The 24154-nt window shown below is 36.2% G+C and overlaps 1 protein-coding gene across 18 annotated transcripts in view; it reads left to right on the top strand.

The window, feature by feature from the left end:
• The window catches only part of PDLIM5 (PDZ and LIM domain 5), a 188913-nt gene that overhangs the window by 143950 nt on the left and 20809 nt on the right, over positions 1–24154 (top strand). For all 18 annotated transcript variants that reach the window (XM_074323398.1, XM_019741092.2, XM_074323390.1 and 15 more), the window contains one exon: positions 4096–4283. In XM_074323398.1, coding sequence (XP_074179499.1) covers positions 4096–4283 — 188 coding nt within the window. The remainder of the gene's footprint in view (positions 1–4095; positions 4284–24154) is intronic.

The following is a 24154-nucleotide window of genomic DNA, read 5'->3' as shown; positions in this document are numbered from 1 at the left end:
TAACTTGGATTTTTAATAAGCTATTTATAATTTACTGAACACCCTTTGTAGCTAAAGAATACTATTTAAGATTTAAATCTTAAGCCTTTGGGGAGAATACATGTGCAAGACTATGTACAAAGGATACAATAAAAAATGCAAACTTTTCTTGGGCTTATGAGATACTCATTCCATGGGAATTTTAAGAAATATTGTGTTTTATTTACAATTGAATTGAGGAAGCAAGCTTTTTAGTTTTAAAATCCAAGAAAACTACCCACAAATTACATTCAGAAGTAAAATTATTAGTACAGAGAAGAGGTGTTTATTTAGCAAATGTACTTATTGCTAGGTATGTGAACTAGATGTAACATGATGTATTGTTTTCTGAGCATAAACCTGAGCTAAGCACTGTGCTAAGTACTTTACCTCATTGTATTTCATTTCATCCTAACGATAACCTTGGAATAAGGTAGTATTTTTATCTTACTTTACAGATGAGGAAACTTATCAAATTTAAGTAACATTCCCAAGGTCATAGTAAAGGCCCAAATATTAGATGGTATATAATGTAGTGAAGGAAACTATATACATAAAGAAGTCACTATTAATTAAACCAAAAAACCCTGGCTATTACAAATCAAAAGCTAGCTATATATGCCATGCAGTTAGTATGTGCCATGAATTCAAGGAAGGAGTGACTACTTCTAGAAGATTGAGTGATTAAATAAAATAACGTTAATTGTATAGCATGATGGATATTATTGTTATTGCTAATTATTAATTATGGATAGGATTGGATCAGTGCAGATGGCAAGTGGGGAGAAGTGCCTTCTATGTAGAGTCTGGAAAAAAAATGGAGAATTGTGGACAGAGAGGAAACATGGCCAGAACACAGTTGATTGTAGCTATATTTTAGGAGGCTTTAAATGTCTTGAAGTGTAACTTAGCCATCCACCCTCTAAATGGTTAAATTTGTTGTATAGCATTTTCATCCACTACTTAAGAACCTTCTGGAGACAGGCCTCTTCAAGAAAGGTGAGATTAGGAAACAGATTTTTTTCTTTTGGGTGATTTTTCATATTAGGTACTTCCTTTTATTGAACCAAATCTCTCACTATAGATTCCATTCAACTTTAGGCAAACAGTATGTAGCCGTATTGAGTGAAATTTGCTGATTGCTTTTGTGCTTCTCTTGAGTTTTTTTCATATCCTGGGCCCGTACTTTTAGGCTCGGCATTGATTTCCTATCATCCTTGTCACTTTTTTCCAAGTAAATCTGTCTGTGGCAACTCTCCTAGAATTAAATTTAAATTCTTTCAGGTAATGAAACATTAAATGATGATTTGGGTTTTGTTATTACCAGATTGTATTTGTGTTTCACCTGTAACTTCTAGTATTGCTTGGTCATAAATTTTCTCCTCAGAACTGTCACTATGTGATTATTATTTTTTTCAAATTCACATGAATAATTAACCCTAGAATTAAAATGACCTGTACTTATGTATTACTTTAAAATATCATTTATTCATAATGTGTAAAAATATTGAAACTCTTATTGTTTGAATACATTAATTATCCTTTTCATATGTCAAGTTGATATTCTGTGCCTTAGTGTATGCTAATTAGCTTTGTACATATTTATGTTGTTTAAGTCTCATGAAATTCTTATGAACAAAGTATTATGCCCATGTAAAGTTTAGGTAACTGCGGCTTAGTGAAATAAAATAATTTGTTCATCATAAAACTTTTAAAAGGTGCTCATAACCACGAAATTATAATGCTTAAACTGTTTCCATTAATATCTGTTGTGTCATCTTGATTGATAATTGTGTCCAGCATTGCCCTTAAGTAAGCAGTCTTTCACTTTCTGTTCATTATAAAAATTATTAAAGTGCTTAAATTTTTCATGATATAATATGTTTTAACATCAAATACATCTTAGTTTTTCATTAAACTGATTAGAAATGATAAAAGAAGGTAGATAGCTCTCTTACACTTGAATTTGAGAGAACCATAATAGGGAACTATATTTCAAGAAAGTTAAAACAGGTCCAGTATGAGTTTTCAAAACAGTGTAGTATTGGAGGTGCCCAAGACTTTCCCCAGGTGTGATGATTCATTCACTAGAGGACTTATGGAAGTTAGTATATAGTTGTACCCATGTCTAAGATTTATTACAGTGAAAGAATGCAAAGCAAAATCAACAAGAGGGAAAGGTACATGGTATCAAATCTGGAAGAAATGAGACTCACATTTCCAAAATCCTTCTTCCAGTGATTCACACGGGATGTGCTTGATTCCTATAGCAATGAGTTTTGACAAAATGTGCAAAGTACTGTCTACAAGAGAAGCTCCTTAGAAACTGAGGACCCAAGACAAGGGTCCCCAGTTGTTATCAGGGCTTCTTAGTAGGTACGCTGTGCCTCGTTCACACCGAAATTCCAGACTTTCAGAAGGAAAGCAGGTGTTTAGCATAAACCGTATTGTTTACATAGTGTAGGCACAGTAAGCCACTCTTATCTTTTAAAGAGAGTTTTACGGTGACCTAGGGATCTATTTACCAGCCATGTTCCCAAATGCCAAAGGCCAACCTTGCAAGTAGCCCTTCCTAAGGATCGGTGGGCTGCCGCAGGCCTTTAGGTGTTGTCAGAGATTCAAGAGGCATTGGGGAAGTTAGGGATTCTTGCGCATGGTAGTATACTGGACATAATTGAATTTGAAATTTCTATTCCTTGAAATAATCTGAATAATCTCAACCTAAACAGTATAATTAAGTCTATTTATTTTATTGAAGTCATTAATATGGTATCTTATCTTTATCAATCGGTTGTCCCAGCTGTTGCTTTCAGATATTGAAGAAATCGAGTTTCTATGCATGAAATTATTAAAGCAACTAGTACCTCAATTTCTATTGAAAAGTTAGTAGGATGTATTATTATTTGTTGTTATAATAACAATTATTATTATACTTAAGTTGAGAGAACTGCTATCGTGTTGTGTCATTCCAAAGTACATATTTCATAATTTGAGCTACCTAAAAACTTTTTTTGAAATGGTATATAATTATAAGTGACCAATAACTGGGTAATAAAAGCCATACGATCTCCTAAACCAAACTGGAACCAGCACGGATAAGGCCTCCTGCTAAGCAAACCACTGACAGAGAGAACAAGGCGGTGTTGTCTCTTGTTTTCCTGTATTATGAACACAGTTAGACTGGGGATATTGTCTCGTTTACCACTGTGTGGCCGGTGCGTAGTGCAATGTCAGCATATAATAATAGGTGCTTAAATATTTATTGAATGAATGAGTGACTGAGTGATTATGTGAGTGAAAGGAGTGACTGGTGAGATGTCAGAGAAACTTAGTTCATAAAACACCCGAAGAATGTGGGAATGTTCGAGAAAGAAATGTGCCATTTCATAGAGATTATCAGGGATCCTCCAATAGTTAATTGTTTTAATCTACATGATTAAGTGTTGAGATTGCAAGGAATAGGAAGAGGAAATTAGCGTACTGTTTTAAAGGATTGGCTCTATAAGTTTTCCAGTCGCGTAATTTTTCATGGTAGACGTTGTAAAGAGAATTTCCAAAGTATTGAGTAAATGCAGTCTGACTACTTTTCTTTTTTAGTTTTAGCATTTTTGCTGCGATGCTCGTCTATAGTTGAATGACATTTCCATGCCACTGACTGCAACGTTTGACTTTACCCTGCAAGCGCAGTATTCCAGAAAGGAAGTTTGGGAAAGCAGATGTACATTTTTCTATATTTTTGTGTTTTTCAAGAATGAATAACAATAGGACATTTTTCTACTTTAATCATGTATTTTTAATAAAAAGTAGCACCTTAGCTATATTTACTTAAAAATATAAATACTATAATTATTTTCTTCGGATGTTTGAAACATGTTGGAGAACTGACTTGAAATCAATTAACGCAGTGAAAAGATCTAAAGAGAGTCCCTGAGTCATGGTTTTAGAGCTTTTCTTTTTAAAAATGTCAGTTAATTATTCTTTTTGCTTTCCTTAGAGATTTAATAGATTGAGAAAAGAATCATTGCTAGCTTAGATTGCTACCACTTCACCAAAAATGTTTTCTTATTTCCTTTCCAGCAACTCCCAGGAACCTTCTCAGCAACTGGTTCCGTCAGTCGCTTCAGTACAGAGCATGCCTGCGAGGCCAGAAAGCCCAGCCTCTGCCAGAACAGGGGTGGCCAGTCTCCCAACCGCTGCTGCCTTCAAGCCTCTAGGATCCACCAGCATTATCAAGTCACCAAACTGGCAACGGCCAAACCAAGCAGGTGTGCCAAATAAATCTCTTGTGTTTTGTTCTTCTTAAGTACAGTTATGAAAATGTGTTCTGGAGTATATGATAGAATTCATTGGTGAAACCCATTCTCACCCATCTAAGATTTTAAAAGGATTGCAGAGAATAGCTACAGCTATTTTCCTCTCTGAAGTGTATCATAAACATTTTCTTTGTTTGATACAATTGCCATTTGCTCTTCATAGTTATAGAATCGGGCATTTCCTTGTTTTCCAGATTACTCACAGAGCATGTGTTAATTGTAAATTTGGGTCTTACTAACAAATTATATTGTGGGAAGGTTATCCTTGAAAATACAACATTTCAGTTTAGATGATATATACAAAACAACAACAGAAGCATTTATTACCATTGAGCAATTACTGAAGAAAGGATCTTTTACTTATTGTCTTCTGAATGTTTACAAGGCAGAAGCAGAAGGAGGACACAGTATTAAAAAAAGAACCTTTGAATGATTAGGATGGAACAACTTAGGGTCAGTCTGGAAACCTGAGTTTTCATTCACTTCTATAGATAAATAGCTTCAATTAAAGTCAGTTAACCTCTTTGACCCTCAGTTTTCTGATTTGTAGAATGTAAGGAGACTAAATGATCTCCTGTTTCTCCCAATGTGAACAAAGTTTGTGGTTTAAAGACTAAAGTGTCTCTCTTAACAGGAAGATGGGATTATGCTTAAATGTTGCCAATCCCACACGTGGCCTTCATCTCTTCCCATTCTTTACACTCTCCCTGGATGATCTCTCACCCAGATTTCTTTTACTACCTAGCCACTGATAATTTATATTGCTCTCTCTCATGAACTTTATATCCTCAAAGCCTGTTGACCAACTTGCTGTTTCAAGGTGGGACCTCAAATGTAGCATGTCCAAAACTGTCATTACCTCTGTCTGGAAATGATACATCCAGCCAGTCACCAACGTTACCATGTTTCGCCAAAAATAAGACCTAGCCGGACAATCAACTCTAATGCATCTTTTGGAGCAAAAATTAGTATAAGACCCAGTCTTATTTTACTGTAAGACCCGGTCTTATTTTACTATAAGACCCTGTATAATATAATACAATGCAGTGCAGTGCAGTACAGTACAGTACAGTATAGTACAGTACAATAAATACCGGGCCTTATATTAATGTTTGCTCCAAAAGACGCATTAGAGCTGATTGTCCAGCTAGGTCTTATTCTCGGGGAAACACTGTAGAATGTAAGCTGGAGACTTCCCATTCCCACCCCCAAGTCCTCACAGTAATTAAATGCCTATACACTTCTTAGTATTTCTCAAATTTCTCCTCTTCATTGCTTTGGGTCAGGCCCTTGTCATTGCAAACAACTTGTATCTAATTTCCCTATCTCCTCTCACCCCATCAGTCTATCCTCCGTACTACAGCAAGTGACCTTTCTAAAGCTTGGATTTGCCCAAGTCACTTTCCTGCTTCAGGTGCTTTACTTAACGTATCATTTAAGTCCTTTTTCACTCTGGTCCCCATACATTTTCAGTCTCGTCTCCTGCTGTTGCCAGTGGGAGATGATCTCGACTATTTTAAAAAAAGATGACTGTATTACTGTTGAAAACTTAAAATATTTAGATTAATATCATGAGCCTCTGAAATTTCTAGACTATTAATTAACTTAGGAAGACCTGTTCTCTTGGGGAAAATGCTGACAGCTCAGCCCGTACATTTTTAATTATTTCCATTGACTTAAAGGTTACCCATGATGATGGATATTTGCTGTGATTATTTTATATGTGCATTAGAATACAGAAAGAATCTTTCAGAAAAATTTATTTGGTATGGTAAATGGAAGGGAACAGGACAGTATTTCCTAAAAAAGTGAGTAAAAACCAAAATTTCTGAGGTAGAAACTGAAGGGAGGGCATCAAATATATATACTGTGGAGGGCAGAAAATATATGTACTGCTTTTGTAAATTCAGAAACTATAGTCAAAACAGCGTTCTGCTTGTTAGAGTGAAAAAAGTTCCAGTGGATGTGGAACACTTGGAGAATATATTACATCAGAGTTACCACAAGAGGGCGACTGAATCCTTTCTTTTCTGAGTCTAGCATGTTAATGAGAATGGGCAAATAATGCAATTAATTATGATTCACATGATTAGTATTTAAAATATTATACTCTTTACAGAGCATATAAGTGAATTTAATTTGAGCAAAACTATAGCAGTATAAAACATTATACATTATATAACATTATAAAGCATTAATATTATAAAAAGAAAATATGTTTTGCCATTGTAAAATCATAGGTGAATTACACCATGATGCTAAGCTCAAATCAGAAAATATTTGCAGAACTCCTACTATTTATCTTGTCTAGGTGCTACAACAGACATTTAATAAGTTATGTCAAAATAAGTAAAAGTTACTTATTTTACACTATTTTGTAAAATAAATTCCCGGCAACTCAAATTCTTTTATTCTACTCTACCTAACAGTATATACCATAGGTTTAAAAAAAAAAAAAAAAAAAAAAGCAGAGTCTACTCTTAGTCTTGTAAAGTTTCAAGACCTTCCTAATGCAAATGAAAAGTTCTTTTGATTTAGAAAGTGATAACTCATTATGGGTTCTTATGTTCTTCACAATTCACCTGTGAAAACTGCAGTGTCAAATCAACCAAAGGGATGCAAAACCTAGAAAGGCAAGTTGCTTGGGCTTGAGTGGACTATGTAAAGCATTAAGGCAGGTGACATTACTTCCCTCACACAGAGAACTTCTGGCTTCTTTCTCTTGTTAATTCACAGCTGTGCTCTAATGTGGGTGACAAAAAGGAAAAAAATGATCCCCTTCCCCCCTTACCAAACAGTGACTATTACCAGTGATGTCATTTAAAAATAATTCCTACAGTTGGGTGGGATCAAAATCACTATATTGCCATCTGACCCACTTAGTTTACTCTGAAATCAGTTTAATGGATCATAGCCAGTATTTTTGTGACAATGTAATAGAATAGAAAATATAAGAATATTTTAATATATTAAGGGTTGGTATCATGTTATGAAAATGTGCTTTCAGTTTATATATGTGTATATGAGTGAGTGTGTTTGTGTATACATAAACAAACATATATTTTGGGTCAAACATATATTTGAGTGTGTTTGTGTATACATATACAAACATATTTTGGGTCAAAAGGTAAAGTGTATTTTGTACTGTATTTCATAGCTAAAGGGTTTGAAAGTCATTTATTTAAATAAGTATTTTAGTCATACATTTGTCTACTAGGTGATGACTAATGTAGCTGTGAAAAGATAGCGGGGGAAAAAAAAGACTTCAGTATAAGGGCTAATTGAAATTTTAAGACCTACTAGTGTGTACTCTGAACCTGTCATGGGTTTCTGTTACCTCCACTGAAATTCTGACTTTAAACCTTAGATCATTTCGTTTGTGGTATTATATAGCCTGTATTACCCAGAAGTCTTTCAAGAACAACAGTGATACTATACCAGTTGATAAATAGGAACTAGGCGTGTATGTAACAGTGTTTTAGTTTAGATTGGATCATCTTCTTTCTCTCAGGCATATAGCTTATCATCCACTACCACACATCCATTCACAAGCTTGCCAGTGACTGACAAAGATCTAAATATTTTAGGAGGCAAAATGTTCCAAAGTTCATAGTCTGCATGAAAGTATTAAGGCAGAAAAAGAAGTAAGAATCTAAGCTCGCGTTTAAGCAGCAAAACTACTTCCTACTTGTCCTGTATCTTTGGTTAGACTTCCATAATTCAGATGCAGTAATCCCTTTAGAAATGTTGACTTGATCTAGAAAAATACATAAAAGGTAAGATTCTTGTTATTTTTCAGAATTGGGGATTGGTATTTTTTAAAACTTATGTTTTAATTCACTATGTTTGTATGTCTGCTTTTACAATATTTGAAACCTTCATTTTATAATTAATAAGCAGTTAGATAGATATTTTCAAAACCTTTGTAATTTAATGGTATAAATTTAAAAATATGTTCCTGTGCATATGTAGGTGACCTCATTTGCTATATAATGTTTTTCATAGATTCTGTTCAGGTTATGGAAACCAGATTAGGTAAGTTTAGTTCATTTGATGCAAGTATATGTGTAAAATATTACTATCTTACCAAATATAGTGAGATGTTTTCCATAAATCCAGTATTAGAGTCATGAAGAGCCATTGTATGTTGGAAGCATACCGGTTTTCTAACTTTGGTTTAATTGTGCACAAAATGAGGATGACTAATTCATTAGAATATAAGCAGTGCTTTCTAGATCAGGCGTGTTGTTTATCAAACCCAGTTTGCTAACTGGGGGCAGCCCTAAAAAACAGGAAAGTCTGCTCTATGGAGTTGAATTTCAGGACGCCAGAGATGTTCCCCAAATGGAGCATTTTAAGCCTTCAGTTTCTTTATCTGTTAAAATAAGGGTCTAAAAAAGTCCTTTTTAGCATTGTCATGAAGCTCAAATAATATAAAGAAGTGCTTGATGCATAGAAGGTAACCCAAGATGTTAAGTTTCCATCCCTTTATTTTTTTGTTTTTAGTGATAGCATTAATAACTTACACTGTTACTGTGCAACAAAACAGTTCTCATGCAACTTTCCTGCTTGAAAATGTTTGGGGCTCTCTGCTGCCCACACAGTAAATGTTCGGGTTTTTAACTGGGCTTAATGGGCCCTTTACAACTGCGCATCAACCTTCTCCAGCCTCATTTTATAATGTCGTTCTGCTTGTTCCCTATAGTCCAGTCACACTGAAGTTCTTGAGTTCGTACCATTCCTTGGGCAGACACCTCTGTGCTTTGTACAAGCTGCTCCTTTGATTTGAAATGCTTTTACACCCTCCACCCCTGAAAAATTTCTATTCACTCTGTAGGACCTAATGTCATCTCCTTTGTGAACCTTTCTTGAGCCCTCTAAATAGTTGCCTATCCTTTCTCTATGTTCCTACAAAATGTTGATGCTGGCTTTATTACAGCATTCATCACGTTCATTTAATTGTTTACATATGTATCTTTTACCATAGTTTTTAGATCCCTTAAGGGTAGGGTCCAGGTCTTACTAACCTTTGTTTTCCAGCATCTAAATAATAACCTGGCACAGTGTCGAGGCCCTAAGTTAATGTCAATGAGTAAATGAATGAGTGGGTAGGACAGTTTGTCTTACTTTCTATATCTTCATGTAGTTTGAGAGATTCACAAGCCATTGTTCTTTCCTCCTACCAGACTTGAAATTCCCACAGCAGTCATTGAACAAAGGTGGAGGAGCTGTCTGCCAAAAGCTGCCGTTAAAAAGTACACGTTTTGCTTAAGGAGAAGGGAACTCCACTCTCCTTGAAGCATTAAACTCTGTAAGACTTAAAAGTTGTGAACATAAGCAGTACTTTGACTAGTACTTTATTAATGTCCAGCAGTTAAAAAAGTTAATAATAGAGCTGAAGCCCTATGGTAGCATTCCCGCCCCCCCAAAAGATGAGGCATATCATTTATGGCATGTAAGTCCCCAAACAGTGGAGTGCCAAGGAAATAATAGGGATATTCACCCATTTTGTCACTGTGGACAAATTAACTTGGGTGCATCAGTAAATAACAGAAATCAGCAAAAAAAAAAAGTGCAGAGAGTTAAATCAAAATACAAGGTCCAGGTCAGAAGGCATGGAGGTCTGGATTAGTGGAAAGAAGAGAAAGAGACCACCATAAAGTTCCAGTGATACAATCTTGAGGTAAAATATGTATTTGTGTGTAATGGAGTCATAGTTTATGCAGGAATAAAGTGTTACTGTTTGTGCCTAAAGTAAAAATCCCAGGTAGTCAATACCCATTTGAATATTTTTAGGAAGAGACCAAGTTGGAGAGGGATGAACATATGCAAAAGCTCTCAGAGAACTTGGCTTCTAGGAAGGAAGAAAGGCACGTAGTTCAGTGTGTTGGGGACTGTACAGTGGCCAGAAGAAAAGTTGGATGGGTTAATGGGGGCCTGGTCAGAAAGGGCTGTGAAAGAAAGGAATGTGGATTGATGTGGAAAGGAAGCTATTAAAAGATTTGGAAACTCGAAAGTGACACAATCAGATTTGCATTGTTAAAAGCTCATTATAGTGTTAATGTGTTTAAAAGATCATTATGACCTCAGTGTAAAAGGTTAAGATGGAAGTCATTCTGATTCTCTAAGAGGTTGTTGAGGTAATCCAGCATAGACAGGATGATAATGAATATGACCCTATGTAATGGTAATGGGAGTGGAGAGAATTCCAAGGGCAAGAGAATGCAAAATACTTAGACTTTAACCTGACCAGGATGCAAGTTCTAACCATTGCTCCTCCAGGGAGCCTTATTCCCTATAGCAGGGGTCTCCAAACTTTTTTCAACGTTTTTCACCAAGGGCCATATTCGGTAAAATACACAAACGGCCGGGCCACTCACTTGAGGTGAAGTACGTATTGCCTTACCTGGTTTATTTAAGTAAACTAAATATATTTTTGGAATTTGCTGCAGGCCAATGAAAAATGGATTGCGGGCCGCAGTTGGCCCAGGGGACCATAGTTTGGACACCTCTGCCCTATAGAGTATTATTTATCCTATGTTAAAACGCTGGTGGATGACTGTATTCTCTTTGGAGAACATACACTTGGTTCTGAGTAAGTCATATTATGGCAGATAAAATTGGTTGAATGTATCTTTAGGTTTTTTATTTAATGTGTCTAGTTACAAAACGTAAATCTGAGTGAATTGCATCTTGTACTTGAGAAACAAGTTTAAGTTTACTTTTGTAACACAACTCATCTATTTTTGTAGCATTTCCTCAGTGCATGAGTACATTTATTTCCCCTAAATAAGCATTTTCTAAATATTGACTCTCTCAGTTCTTTATGCCTGAAGATACGAGATTGGTAGCTTTGGCACGATCCTCATGGAACTGCTTGCCTTTGCATGAAGCACTTATGCTATATGTTGTCATGGCAATAAACATGCGATAGAAAAGGGGTTTCTTCCAAGACAAAAGAACAAAAATTGTATAGCGCCTCATTGGTCAAAAATTAAATACTCATGTTGTTATTTGTAGCGCAGAAAGCTTTAAGTCCATAGGTAAGCTTTTACAATTTTTTTTTTCATTAATTACAGGTTCTTTTCTTCTTTTCCACTCTCAAAATATGTTGATTTTAAAAACATTTGTAATGATACTTAAATGTGTTAACATTATAATAAATGTTTAATAAATAACTTATAATTTCTTACATAGAAAATCATTGAGCTATATATAATGTTGGCTAATATTGTAATCACTGTTTTCTAAACAGAAGTGTGACTTTATTTCATAGAGCCATTGAAAATAAAAGCTTTGTTACGTGTTTCCCTGAAAATAAGACCTAGCCAGACAACCAGCTCTAATGTGTCTTTTGGAGCAAAAATTAATATAAGACCTGGTCTTATTTTACTGTAAGACCCAGCATAATATAATGTAATATATCATATCGTATCATATCATATCATATCATACCGGTCTTATATTAATTTTTGCTCCAAAAGACGCATTAGAGCTGATTGTCTGGCTAGGTCTTATTTTTGGGGAAACACGGTATGTTTTCTTTTACAGTAGTTACTGTTGTCTAGCTGTGCTAAAAATCTTTCCTCTTGCTATTTCCTTAGCGGTTCTTATAGCATATTAAATTAATGCTGCCTTCATGCTTTCTTTAATTGCATGTACACACAGCTCCCTGTTTATTATTATGTCTTGCGATGTTGGCAAGAAATTAGTGGATGTCTTTATTTTTATACTTGATAAAAGTATAAACTTTTATTGTTAAAGTATCCATGGAGGCAGACACTGTAGTAAGGAAAGTAAAGGCAAAAGACATTTAGTTGATATTATGGTGACGTACTCAATACACTAGTAGGATTTTATCATTTAATATTAGACATTAATCTCTGATACTCTATGTTGAACAAACATTAATTTTCTTGTATTCTTATGGTATTATTCCTTTTATATGTATCACGTAATATGTACATACTCTTTATTAGTGGATTGCTTTTTGCTTTATGAAACAGTTTTCATTTATATAGTAAAGGCAAATGGTCATAATTGACAATGAGATTTGTAAAAATGGGTGATTCTTTTTTGAAATATAAATTGTGTTTTGAAGAAACACAGTACCAGTAAGCTGTAATTAGACAAGTTGGTATCATTTGAAGGTCTTTTATGGACACAATAAATTTATTTTGGTCAAGTCAAAAAAGGAAAAAGACACAAATGAGTAATTAATTTTAGCTTTTTTTTGGTTGCATCTTGCCTTGGGAAGTACTCACCATACTCATTTGGGCATTTGGAGCTCAGGAATAAAATGGGTAGCCTTTTTAACAGTCAAATGGTGGGTATCATTGCTTAGTAATAATTATGTTTTTATAATTCTTTCAATTTTTAAATGTATCTTTACTCAGAGTGTACAGTAAGATAATGTGATTAAAATTTAAAATGGGCATCATTTTACCAGTGACTGTAACAGTCTGAGTGAAGTTAAAAGAACTGTTCAGAGTACTATAGTGATTTGGACTTAGTTATCGTGATTAAATAGCACACTTTCTTGTATCACAAGATAACATCTGTGAATATATTTAAGAAGGACTAAATCTCTTAGGGATAGTGTAGAAAGGATTCTTGCCTTTCACAGGGAGGATAAACTAGTGAGTAGCAACTACTAAGACGTTTCAAGTAATGTTTTCTTTGCATCTAAACTTCATTTTTAAAATTAGCTAAGATTCATTATTGTACCCTGCCTCTGGTGTATACTACATTTTAACAATAAAGAAAAGCTTATTTATTCATTATGGACAGAACTTTGGAGCAATTCGATTTTTTTTTTTCAAGAAAGACTCAAATATATTTGTGAGATCTGATTAGAGCAAAGACTGAATGATGTGCATCTCAGTTATAAGTGGATATAAATTCTATCTTTTATTTGAAGTCTAAAGGAGATCAGGGTGAGAAAGGAAATTACTGTTTCTCCAACCATCCCAAATTTCATTGTAGGCTTTACGCTACAGTAATAAATCGAGATAACTAGATTTGCTTAGCTAAGATGGAGAGATTTATTGGTTCCATTTTAAAAATTTTATATGAATAAGTAAACTGCTACCAGTTGCATATGTTTCATCTCTTCTAATAATGTTTTATTGCCATCTGCTCCCCTGCTTTTTGACATCATTAAACTAAACAGTCCACTTGCCATAAAGGCCAGACTGGAGCAGTCCATTGTCAAAACCGTGGTGTGAAGTATGTAAACATGCGCTATCTCTTTATATAACAAGTCGATTTTTGTTTAGAATCATGACTCTCAGAAAAAAAAAAAAAAGTAGCAACCATTAAGTGCCTTGTTTCTTTTCTTCCAAATGTCCTCTTATTGGAATTTATTTCCATGTTGGAAGCTTTCCAGTGCTGATGCAAGAGCCCAGTTGTGAAAGCTCTTCTTTCTCCCCATTTTCCTTTCATCCTGAGATGAAAAAAATAAATCTTTTATAAGGGAAGATACCTGGATTTATTTAAGTATGCTTTTCATAAAGAATTACTACTTTTTACTAATGGATGCATATGGTTTAAACCAAAGATTGGCAAACTGTAGTCCTGGGTCACATCTGGCCCACCACCTGTTTTTGTAAATAAAGTTTTATTGGAGCACAGCCATGCTCATTTGTTTACATGTTTTCTGTGGCTCCTTCATGCTTTAATAGCAGAGCTGAGTAGTTGCAACATAAACCATATGGCTCACAATAGCTAAAATATTTACTCTCTGGCCATTTACAGAAAAAAAAAAATGCCAACGCTAGGTTTAAACCACAGGAATAATAAAATGTTTGCTTGATACTTCTACACAGTAGATGCAAACTTTATTGGGGGTCATGAACGCCCTTGACAGCACTAATCCTAACGTACTCTGTTGCCTGTTTGCCTGTGAACAATACCTGTAAGAAGATAAACTCTTTTGGGGCAGGAATCTTACTCTTGAGTGTATGTATCTTTCATAGCAGAAGAGTTCCTAGATCTAATACATTGTATGCATTCTCTAAGTAGATGTTGATTGAGTAGATACTTTATATATTTTTTAACTATGTCAGAGAGTGTAATAATAATTGACCTTTATGAAGCATTTCTTACACATGCAAGGAACTGTAAGTAAACCCTTTACTTACACTGCCTCCTTGAACGCTCTTCATATTTTGAGGTAGTTGTTCTTGCTTTTTTGCAGTTTAGGAAACTAAGACCCAGAATAATGATATTTCTAAGTTCACACAACTAGGAATTAGCAGAACTAGGAGCCCAAGTTTATCTTAACATTAGTCATTATGCTAGAGATACTGCTTCCTCCGGCATAAAACAACTCAGCAATGTTCTCTGCTTTTAAAAGATGTGAAATTCAAACATAACTTTGGATAGAGATAATTAAGTTTCCTTTATGTCAGAGACTTAATGACTTAGAGAGAGAGAGAGAGAGAGAGAGAGAGAGAGAGATCTGAGAGAATTAATAGTACTATTAGAAATGTAAAAAAGAGTCCAGGTTTTAAATTTTACAGTTGTTATTGCTTGACGGGGGGATATCTCCTTAAATTTCTTTCCTTTTCTGCTTCAGGTTTTTTGCTTACATTAAAAGAATGCTATTTATATATTAGCAACTCAAACCTGAGGTACTGTTTTCCTTTATTTCTGAGATTAGGCTGCTTTCACACTTACATAGATGAAAATCGGTGAGAAAATGGTAAGAGCCAAGCCCATTTGGGTTTCATATTACTTTGGAAGGAGGGCATATCAGAATTCCAGATACAATGTCAGTATAAATAATTTTAATATATGTCCTTTCACTTTTCTCATCCAAATATGAACAAAATTCTACAAATTTAGTATGTTAAATAACTTATTAGCTTACAGTCTGTATGAGTTCACCAGTGGTTCTCTTAAGTATTCCTGAGGTCGTGAGTCACGTACCGGATTTGTTTTTGTTTTTAAAAATATTTTATCTAAGTTTTCTTTTTTCTTTGTTTTGTTTCCTTTTTTCTTCATACTTCCCTCCTCCCTGCCCCCATTCTTCTCTTTTTAATATGAAGTACATTGCCCATCCACAGTTAGAGCATGGATTTTTCTTCCTGTTATAAAATTTGAAATTGGAACAGTAATATTGAGATTATTTAGAAAATCTTGCATGTAAGTGATAAATAATATGTTGATTTTTAGTTGAACCGTGGTAAAACCAGATATTTGAAGATCTCATGTCTTTATCTGCAAGGTATAGACTGGGTTTGTTTTACTTGTCACTCTGACCAACTGGAAGTTTTCTTTGTAAGGTCAGTTAGTCAGGAGAAAAAGGCAAGTCTGTGTATCCTGAATTTTGATGATGTGTGATGCCACAAATTAAAAAGAAAACTGAACCTTATCCACATCCCCGCACTCACTTTAATTAAGACACTCTAGATCCAGTTTAATCTGAGTCCTTAGAGTTGAAAGGCTGGTTGCTAATGGAAGAAACTAACCTTCTGAAGTTGCGGAAATACTTGATACTTAGCCTTGGGCGCACCTGTTCCGATTCTTTATGGCATACATACCAGCATTCTCCACTACTTAGAGAAATGATAATAGTTTAATCTGTCCAATTTTGCTTTTAATCATTGAATTAAAAAAATCCTTGATTCCATTTATAAAATTTGCACAGACCTCTCCAGAATGTACTTTCCCTCTGATCCTAGATCTTGGCTTAACTTTAAACCCTTTCTATTTGTACTGGATATAATTTCATGCCTGGATTATGGAGCGCAGACTGTTGTTTATACTTTTAACATAAGGAACTTGACAGACAAAATGCACAGATTCTATGCTTCTCTTGGCCACCAACTGTTTGAGATGGTTGAGGGACAGTACAGAGAAAAAAGCACTTGTTGCCCACGACAGTATGCAAGTGTGTTGCCATCACTGCTACCCAATTTAGTATGTGTAACATTTCTGCCATACCTTTGTGAACATAGTCTCTGAGATGTTGAATTACAATACTTTATTTCCCCCAGAATGTCACTTTGATGTAGCCCAGTTATTTATATGAGTACAGCATTAGCTTCGGTGTTTATAACAGGAACTCCCCTTGCAGTTGAGCCAGTTGTTTTTCACACCATAAAATTTCACATATGACTTCTGTCTTGTCAAGGCTGTAAATATTTGTCTTTTTTTCTTTTGGGGGGTGTGAACATTAGGATTCTTGATAGCCTTATTTATGACTTCATAAGAATGAAATATTACAGGATTTTAAAAATATATATAGTGTGGTTATCCCCAAATTTACTACCATAACTTTCTCTTTGGCTCTAATGGAGTAGTTGAAATATTTATGCCAATGTAGAGTTGTACATCAAAGTGGATTCAACATTCTAATGCTTCAAGCCTATTTGTCCTTAGCAGAAGTATGAGATCTATAATTACATTTCCCTTTCTGAAGCAACTTATATAAATCCTCTTAAATGTTCTCAAAACATGAAGAATCTAACCTTATATTCATATGTTTTATTTCAAGAACTTTGCAGCCATTAATTATAATGGCTGAAAAGTATGAGCAGCTAGGTATAGGGAAAGAAAGTAACATCTCTGTAGGAAACTAATGTAATCTTTTGCAAATACAGGAAGGGTTTAAAAGTGGTCATCTAAGCTATCACACACATCAGGGCAACTAAAAAATAATGCTTTCATGCATTATTCCTAAATCTATCCTACCAGGCCCATTAGGGAAATTAGAATGGAAGAAATTGATCATCTCAATTATCACGGTCCCCTCTTTCTAAACTGGTCCAGAAGTTAGTACTGCCAGGTTTAGATCACGTTTGAGGAGATCTGCCTTCATAGTTCCAGGGTTTAAGGCAGTGACGACAAAGAGCTTGGCTCACAGTAGCACCTAATAAATATTTGATGGGTGATTGCATAGGGACATAGGCTCCAGAGTCAGACACATGTGGTTTTGGATCCCAAATTGCCCACTCTTCTCCTTTGGCTTACGTGACGTACCTTACTGGTTTTTCTCTTACCTCTCTCTCTGTCCTGAAAGAATTTATGTTGTTCTGCCTTATGCCTTAGGAGCTCTTCTATTTTCATTCTACTCTTTCCCTGGAATCTCATTAACTCCCACAGCCTCAAATGTCATTAACGTGCTGATGACTCTGGAATCAATTCTAGCTCAGATCCAATAGAAAACTAATACAGGGGATAATCAGAAACATTTGAAAATTGGTTATTTGATTATGCTATTTTAGGTTCAATAATGGTATTATGCCTAGGTATTTAAAGAGTACTCTTAGAGAGATCATACTGAAATATTATGGATTAAATGATAGATCTTGAATTTGCTTCAGAATAGTTCAGAGATGGCAAGGGAGTGAGTGGGATATAGATGAAATGTGATCAGTTATGAGGTAATAAATTGTTAAAGCTTGATTCTTTCCCTTCATTAAATTTTACTAGTTTTTGAAATAATGAATTTGTTCTTTAGCATCCTCTAAAGATCAGTGCAGTTTTTTTTAAATTCCAGAATTATTTTGAGCTAGTGGGTTTAAACATATTTAAAGTGTTTTGATCCTTTGTAGTTGTTATTATTAATGCTCAAACCATCTCATCTGCTTTGTCAAGTCCATTTGATACAACTCTAGTAGCCTTTGATAGTTTCCTTGCTTTCTAATTTGACAAGATAATCTAGACATTCATTGTTCATTTCTTGTCCCAGTCCTAGAATCAACAGTTTCTCTAAGACATCTGATCTGGTTCCTTTGAGTGAGAAGACACTAATTTTGGTGCTGGAGTCATTCATTCTCTAAACAAAGATTTATTAAGCAATATGTCAGGGACTGTCCTAGGTGCTAGAGAGAGAGGCAACAAACAAAATACGATGTCCTTGGCCTCGAGGTGTGAAGAGCTAGATAATAAAAAGAATATGAAATGTGTTCAATGAGCACTGTGGAGAAAGATAAACCAGTTAAGGAGTCTAGGGAATGCCGGCTTGTGGGGGAAGGTGTTGCTGTTTTATAAAGGATGGTGAGAGAAAGCCACATTGATAAAATGGCCTTTGAGCAGAGACCTGAAGGAAGTGAGGGAATAAGCCATGCAAACAGCTGGGGAAAAGATTTCCAGACAGAGGGAATAGAGAGTAAAGGCCCTGAATCAGAAGCATGCTGGACATTGAGAGGAATAGTAAGGAATCCAGTGTGGCTCACCTGTATTGGCCACGGAGAGTGGCAGAGCAGGTCAGGCAGGTAACAGGAGTCAGAGTCTGTAGTGCCTCTGGTTTTAGTTCTGACTTAGAAGGGAGCCATTGGAGAGTTTGCCGCAGAGTAGCAGCATGATCTGATTTAGTTTTTACTGGCTTCTGTGTTGTTGGCAAGAAATAAGATCTAGAGGCAGTAACTGCAATAAGCCACATAAGAGATGACGGTGGCTTGGACCAGGATGTACTGTAGAGCTGGGAGGAAGTCATGAAGTTACGTATTTTTTGGATTGTTGTGAGCGGTTCATCTTCCAACACCAGACTTGTTCTCCTACTGAGTAACATGTTCAGCAACTCAAAAACACTACATCTAGTAAGAGTAATGTACCTTAGAAGAAAGACACTATCAGTGTCTCTTGTTATTTGTTTGTTTTCTGGGCTGTCACTCCCCAGCCCCAATCGACTTATGTTAAGTTTCCAAGTGAGACTTGATATAAAGTAGTATTTTTTTCACCTAGTACATATCAGTAATAAGACTGTTTTACTGGTAGTTGAATAATTTGCCTTGACCCAAAAGAGTTAACTGATGAATTCCTTGCCTATTCAAGTACAGTCGGGCCAGCTGTTTAACGTATACATTATAATCTTCACCACTGGTTTTTTAAGTGTATTGGTTTCGAGTTAACAGCCTTTTTTGAGCATGGATGGAAAGCAGAAATATCAAATATCCCATCTTATTCTGTTTTCAGAGAATTCACATATTGTACTACCAGGAGCTCTATTGCCCTTAATCTGTATTTTCTCTCTGTAAACTCCTTATTTATGTAAACAAGTTCCTTTTAATGAGCTCAGCTATTTTTGAAACATGTAGTAAAAAATCAGATAATGTATAATTCCTTATATATTACATAGTATTTTATAATATTGTGTATTATTGTATTTTATAATGTTAGTATTTTATAATGTTGTGTATTATTGTATATATTATGCAAACAAACCTCCAGTGATACACTTTTATGGCCCATAGTGCAGAAGTTACTTGCATAACTTAATAATCACTTGGTTGGAGCCTTACAATGATGAGAAAAGAAAACATAAATAAATCTCAGGATAAGATTGCTTCAAACTTGTTTTAACTAATTTGCTAAATAAAGTAAACCTAAATCATGGGCTTGGGGGAAAAATGCAATTAAGATTTTTCTAAAGTAAAGAATTTTTAATTTATCTTTCCAAATAATGTATCACACAGATTTACCCAATAACGGGAAATCGGTGTTCTACTAAATTAATGAATATATGTGGTTCAGTTTTTAAAAATTTGTTATGCCAGTTAATAGCCTGTTGTCCAGGAGAGATTACTTCTTTAGTTCTTTGTAGTAAATTAAATTTCACATTTAATTAAGTCAGAAGTCTGGTTGCTTTTTTAAAGAAGTACTGCCCCTTAGAATTCTCAGATATATCACTATGACAAATATTTTAAAAACTAGCAGCTCAACATATTGTGGGTATATTTTACTTGATTAATATGACAACTGTACATATTATACACTGAGAAAGTATTCTATTATGCTGCTAGGTTTTTCCACAAATTTGTATTTACTTATTCAATGATAATCTTCATAATTTTAGGTCTTAGTAGCAGTGACGAAAGACAAAAGCATAAAATAAATATGAATGTGTATCATTCAAAACCCAAACACTCATAAATAACATTCTAAAGTTAGGAAAAGGTATTCTCACCAACACTATTGGTTTGGAAAGTAGCTAATGGCTCTAAATTTCTTTCTTTTGTTTTATTCCCTCGTTCCCTCCCCCCCCCCCAACTCCAGTTCAAGCCGTTATTTCTCAGTCTAGTTGTATAGGGCCCAGCTCCCTGGCCCATGCTGGTATTATGAGCCTTGCCCCCCACCCCACCCCGGCTGAGGCAGTCGGTCGCTATTTGTTTGTAGGCTGCTCACAGCAGCTGGCCACTCACGCTGGCCGCCGGCCGCTCTTGGCAGCACACAGCAGCTCACAGCAGCCCAGCTCCAGGGAGAACTGTTGTTCACAGTCTTAGCTGTAGAGGGCACAGCTCGCTGGCCCATGTGGGAATTGAACCTGCGACGTCGACCTCGGCGTTAGGAGCACAGCACTCCAACCACCTGAACCACCGTGTCGCCCCTTCCAAATTTCTAGATGGGTTTTGTGGTGCTGAAATGTATTTGATACAAAAGAAAAAAAATAATTTTGAAACATGATCCCAGTAAAGTAGAGATTAGCCACAAAAGAAGCCAAATTTGATGGTAGCTGCTCCAGATTAAGATTAAAAAGGAAAACTTGAGTCAAGGACTAACTTCCTGATGTTCTCATTGTGACACTTTACTGACTCACTCATTATTCAGTTTGAATAAGTCACTTAAATTGTTTGTGACTTAAGCTCCTTGCTTGTGAAAGGAGCTAATTCAATGTTCCTAGTTCTACTAGGACTTAAGTGAAAAAAAATTATTGCAAATAAGTAGGTTGTCATTTTAGAGATTGTCATCTCTAAAGAGATGTCTGTTTTTTTCTACCTGACAGTAGGTGATTTTTAAGTTGGGTTCGGTAAGTTTGAAGTATTTTTAGTCACTATACCCATGAAAGGCCCTTTGTCCGTACAGTAGCAGTTCTCCACAGAATTCTGAAGGATGCAGGGCTCATTTTCTGGGGCTTCCCCACTCCCAAGACCTCACCTTCTTACACTCCTCTTTCCCAGTAAGCCAAGAGCGCAGAAGCCAGGGGGTTGGCACTTGATGGCTCAAAAGTTGCCTAGAGTAGTGAGTTCAGTTTAAAGAAATGAAACGTCATTTTATTCATACAGGAAGTAACTGGGCCTTGGAAATGTTCAGGCTTGGTAATTAACAGGCTTGTGTAGCTTTGTGTGCGGGCCAGTGTGCTAGCAACACAGCAACAAAACGGAGGTGTGAGGACATCGGTCCTATCCAGAGTGGTTAAAATGGGGCAGTAATAGAAAGCAAGGCTTTTCTTCCCAAGAAAGAAACAGCAGTGAGCTTAGAGCCTTTTTATATGTGCTTAAGACCGTCAGATGTTTCACGTTTAAGAATGGCTTCTCATGTTAAATAAGTTAGTTCCCCGCGTACTTTCTCCTTGATGCACGGGCCAGATGGATTACGTCCCATTTTACAATGACTGATGCAGAATTACTACACTCTTTTATTGCTAAAAATGTCTCAGTGACTCAGTACTTTAGGGCTTATGCATAGATAATGTGATAAAATAAAGGCATATGGTAGATGAAAGGGTTTGACTCTCTTTAAGGTTTGATTTTCAGAGTTTTCACTTGGTAATTTTCCCACTGTTTGAAATCCTGAACCTAATCCACATTTACAAAATCTCTGTAGTGTCCTTTAAAAACGCAAAAATGAAAATGATTTGGAACCTTCTCTTTTTCATTTACTTGGTTAAATATTAATTTTTGCCTTCTATTTGTAAGGCAGTGTTCTGATAGTAGATAGAGTGTATCATTTACTTTGGAAGGAAAAGATACTACAGGATATTGATAAATGCAAATAAATTATACAGGCAGGGATGTTATAGATGTTAAGAGGAGCAGGAGAACACTCGTAGCTGGGATCGTCAGGAATACTGGGGGTGAAAATGGAACTTTCATGATCCGTGCATAATGGGAAAACTGAGCAGCAGAGGACAGAGGGACATTTCATTGGCTGAGGGTCATAGAAGCAGGGGATGGCATGGCATGTTCAAGGGACAGTGAATAGACAAGAACATAGCATTTAAGAGCACATCTCTGAAAACAGACTGCCTGGAGTCAGGACTGCCCTTTGTTTGGTGTTTGACCTTGGGCAGTTTCTTAACCTCTCTTTGCCTCAGGAAGAGTAAAAAGGGGCTACTGATCATGCCTAAATCCTAGGGCTGTTGTAAGGATTTGAGAACAGTGCCAGCACAAGTTAACTATTAAGTGAGTAGAATCGAGTATGATGATGATGACAGGGCTGTGAGGGAGCATCCGAGAGAAGGTTGTAAAGGGGATTAGAGTGACGTCCTGGAGGGACTGGACTGGCAGGACTGCATGGGGTTTGCAGTGGGGAGTTACGAAAGCTTTGCAGAAAAGAACGATCAGGTTCGTGCATTTGGAAAAAGAATGTAGCACAAGAGGTCAAAGAAGAGACTGGCAGCAGAGAAACTGCTTAGGAGACTTGTAATGGTCCAGACTGGAGGGATTGAAACTAGGACTGAAATGATAGAGAATGGGTTCAGATTAGAAAGAAGGGACAGACCTTGGAAACATTTACAGTGAAACCATTGTTAGCACCTGGGCACTGAATGTCAGGGACATAGGAGGCAGAGGGCCATGCCTAAGTAAATGGCAGTTCTTAGGAAGAGCCGGGAAGATGTGCAAGAAGGTGAAATACATTTTGCATGTCCTGAACTTAAAGACATAAATAAGATTTGGCATGGAAAATGCATGCCTGGTGGTGGTCCAGGAGAAATCAGGCCTGGATATAGAAATTGAAGGCCCACAGAGAAGAGAGTTGTGCTGTGTCAGTCAATGAGGTAGCAAAGATGAGAGTATACAAAGTGATATCACAATGGTTTTCTTTTACATTTCTGTAAGAGAAAGTATGAGTTGAAGAGAATGAAAACATGTTTCCAGTCCAGTTGAATCACCTGAAACATGGGCAGTAGTAGGGCTCCCCGGCCAGTCAAATGCCATTCCACAGCTGGAGTGCCAGGCCAAGCACCATAGGAGATGTGCTCAGTGTTTGTAAATGCTTCGGTTCTGGATCTGTACTTGCACATGACTGCAAGCAGGCTTCATTGTGGTGAGGGAAAATGATCCTAACTCATCTTACCCAGTTCTGACCACACCTTTAATATGGTTCCTGTCAATACCCACACACACATATGCATACACACACTTTGTTAATTTGTAGTATGTGTGTGCTTGTCTTAAAAGCTGTTCCTTTTAAACCTTTTTAATATATGCCTTTTCTCTTTCATGACATTTTAATTGCCTGTGGGTAAAGAGCTGGACTTCTGTTGGTTTCAGTCCCTTACAGTTTTCACATTCATTTATATACTGATTCCAGTTCATTCGTTCATTCATCTATTCATTCATTCATTCATTTATTCATTCATTCATTCCAGATACTGTATTAGTCACAGGGGTAATGAATAAGACATAGTCCCTGCCCTCAGGGAGCTTCTTATCTAGTTGGAGAAGAAAAGACACATATGCATAGTTGAAGCAGTAATAAAGTCATTCACAGGAAATTTTGGGAACGTGGAAGAGAAACATTTAATGAGGATGATGTGGAGGGGACTGCAGGCAGAGGTAATTCAGGGAGGACTTTTGGAGCCGTTGACTTTTGGGCTGAATCTTCAACAATAGGTAGTAGTTATCAGGAAAATAGGAAAAAGGATAGAGAAATGACAGTGAAGACCCATTCATGAGGAAAAATGAGGCAGGTTGGTGTTGCTGTAGCATAAAGTGAAAGACAGGGAGGGATGGAAGTGAGGTGGTGGGGCAGGCAGAGACCACTGGCAGGACCTGTGTGCAGTGCTTGGAAGTATGGACCGTGTTCCATGGTCACAGAACAGGAGATCCTAGAAATGGTTTGCACAGAGTTGTGATTGGGCCAGATGTCAG

Source organism: Rhinolophus sinicus, linkage group LG02, assembly GCF_036562045.2.
Source record: "Rhinolophus sinicus isolate RSC01 linkage group LG02, ASM3656204v1, whole genome shotgun sequence".
Taxonomy (NCBI): domain Eukaryota; kingdom Metazoa; phylum Chordata; class Mammalia; order Chiroptera; family Rhinolophidae; genus Rhinolophus; species Rhinolophus sinicus.
This window is presented reverse-complemented; position numbering and strand designations above follow the sequence as displayed.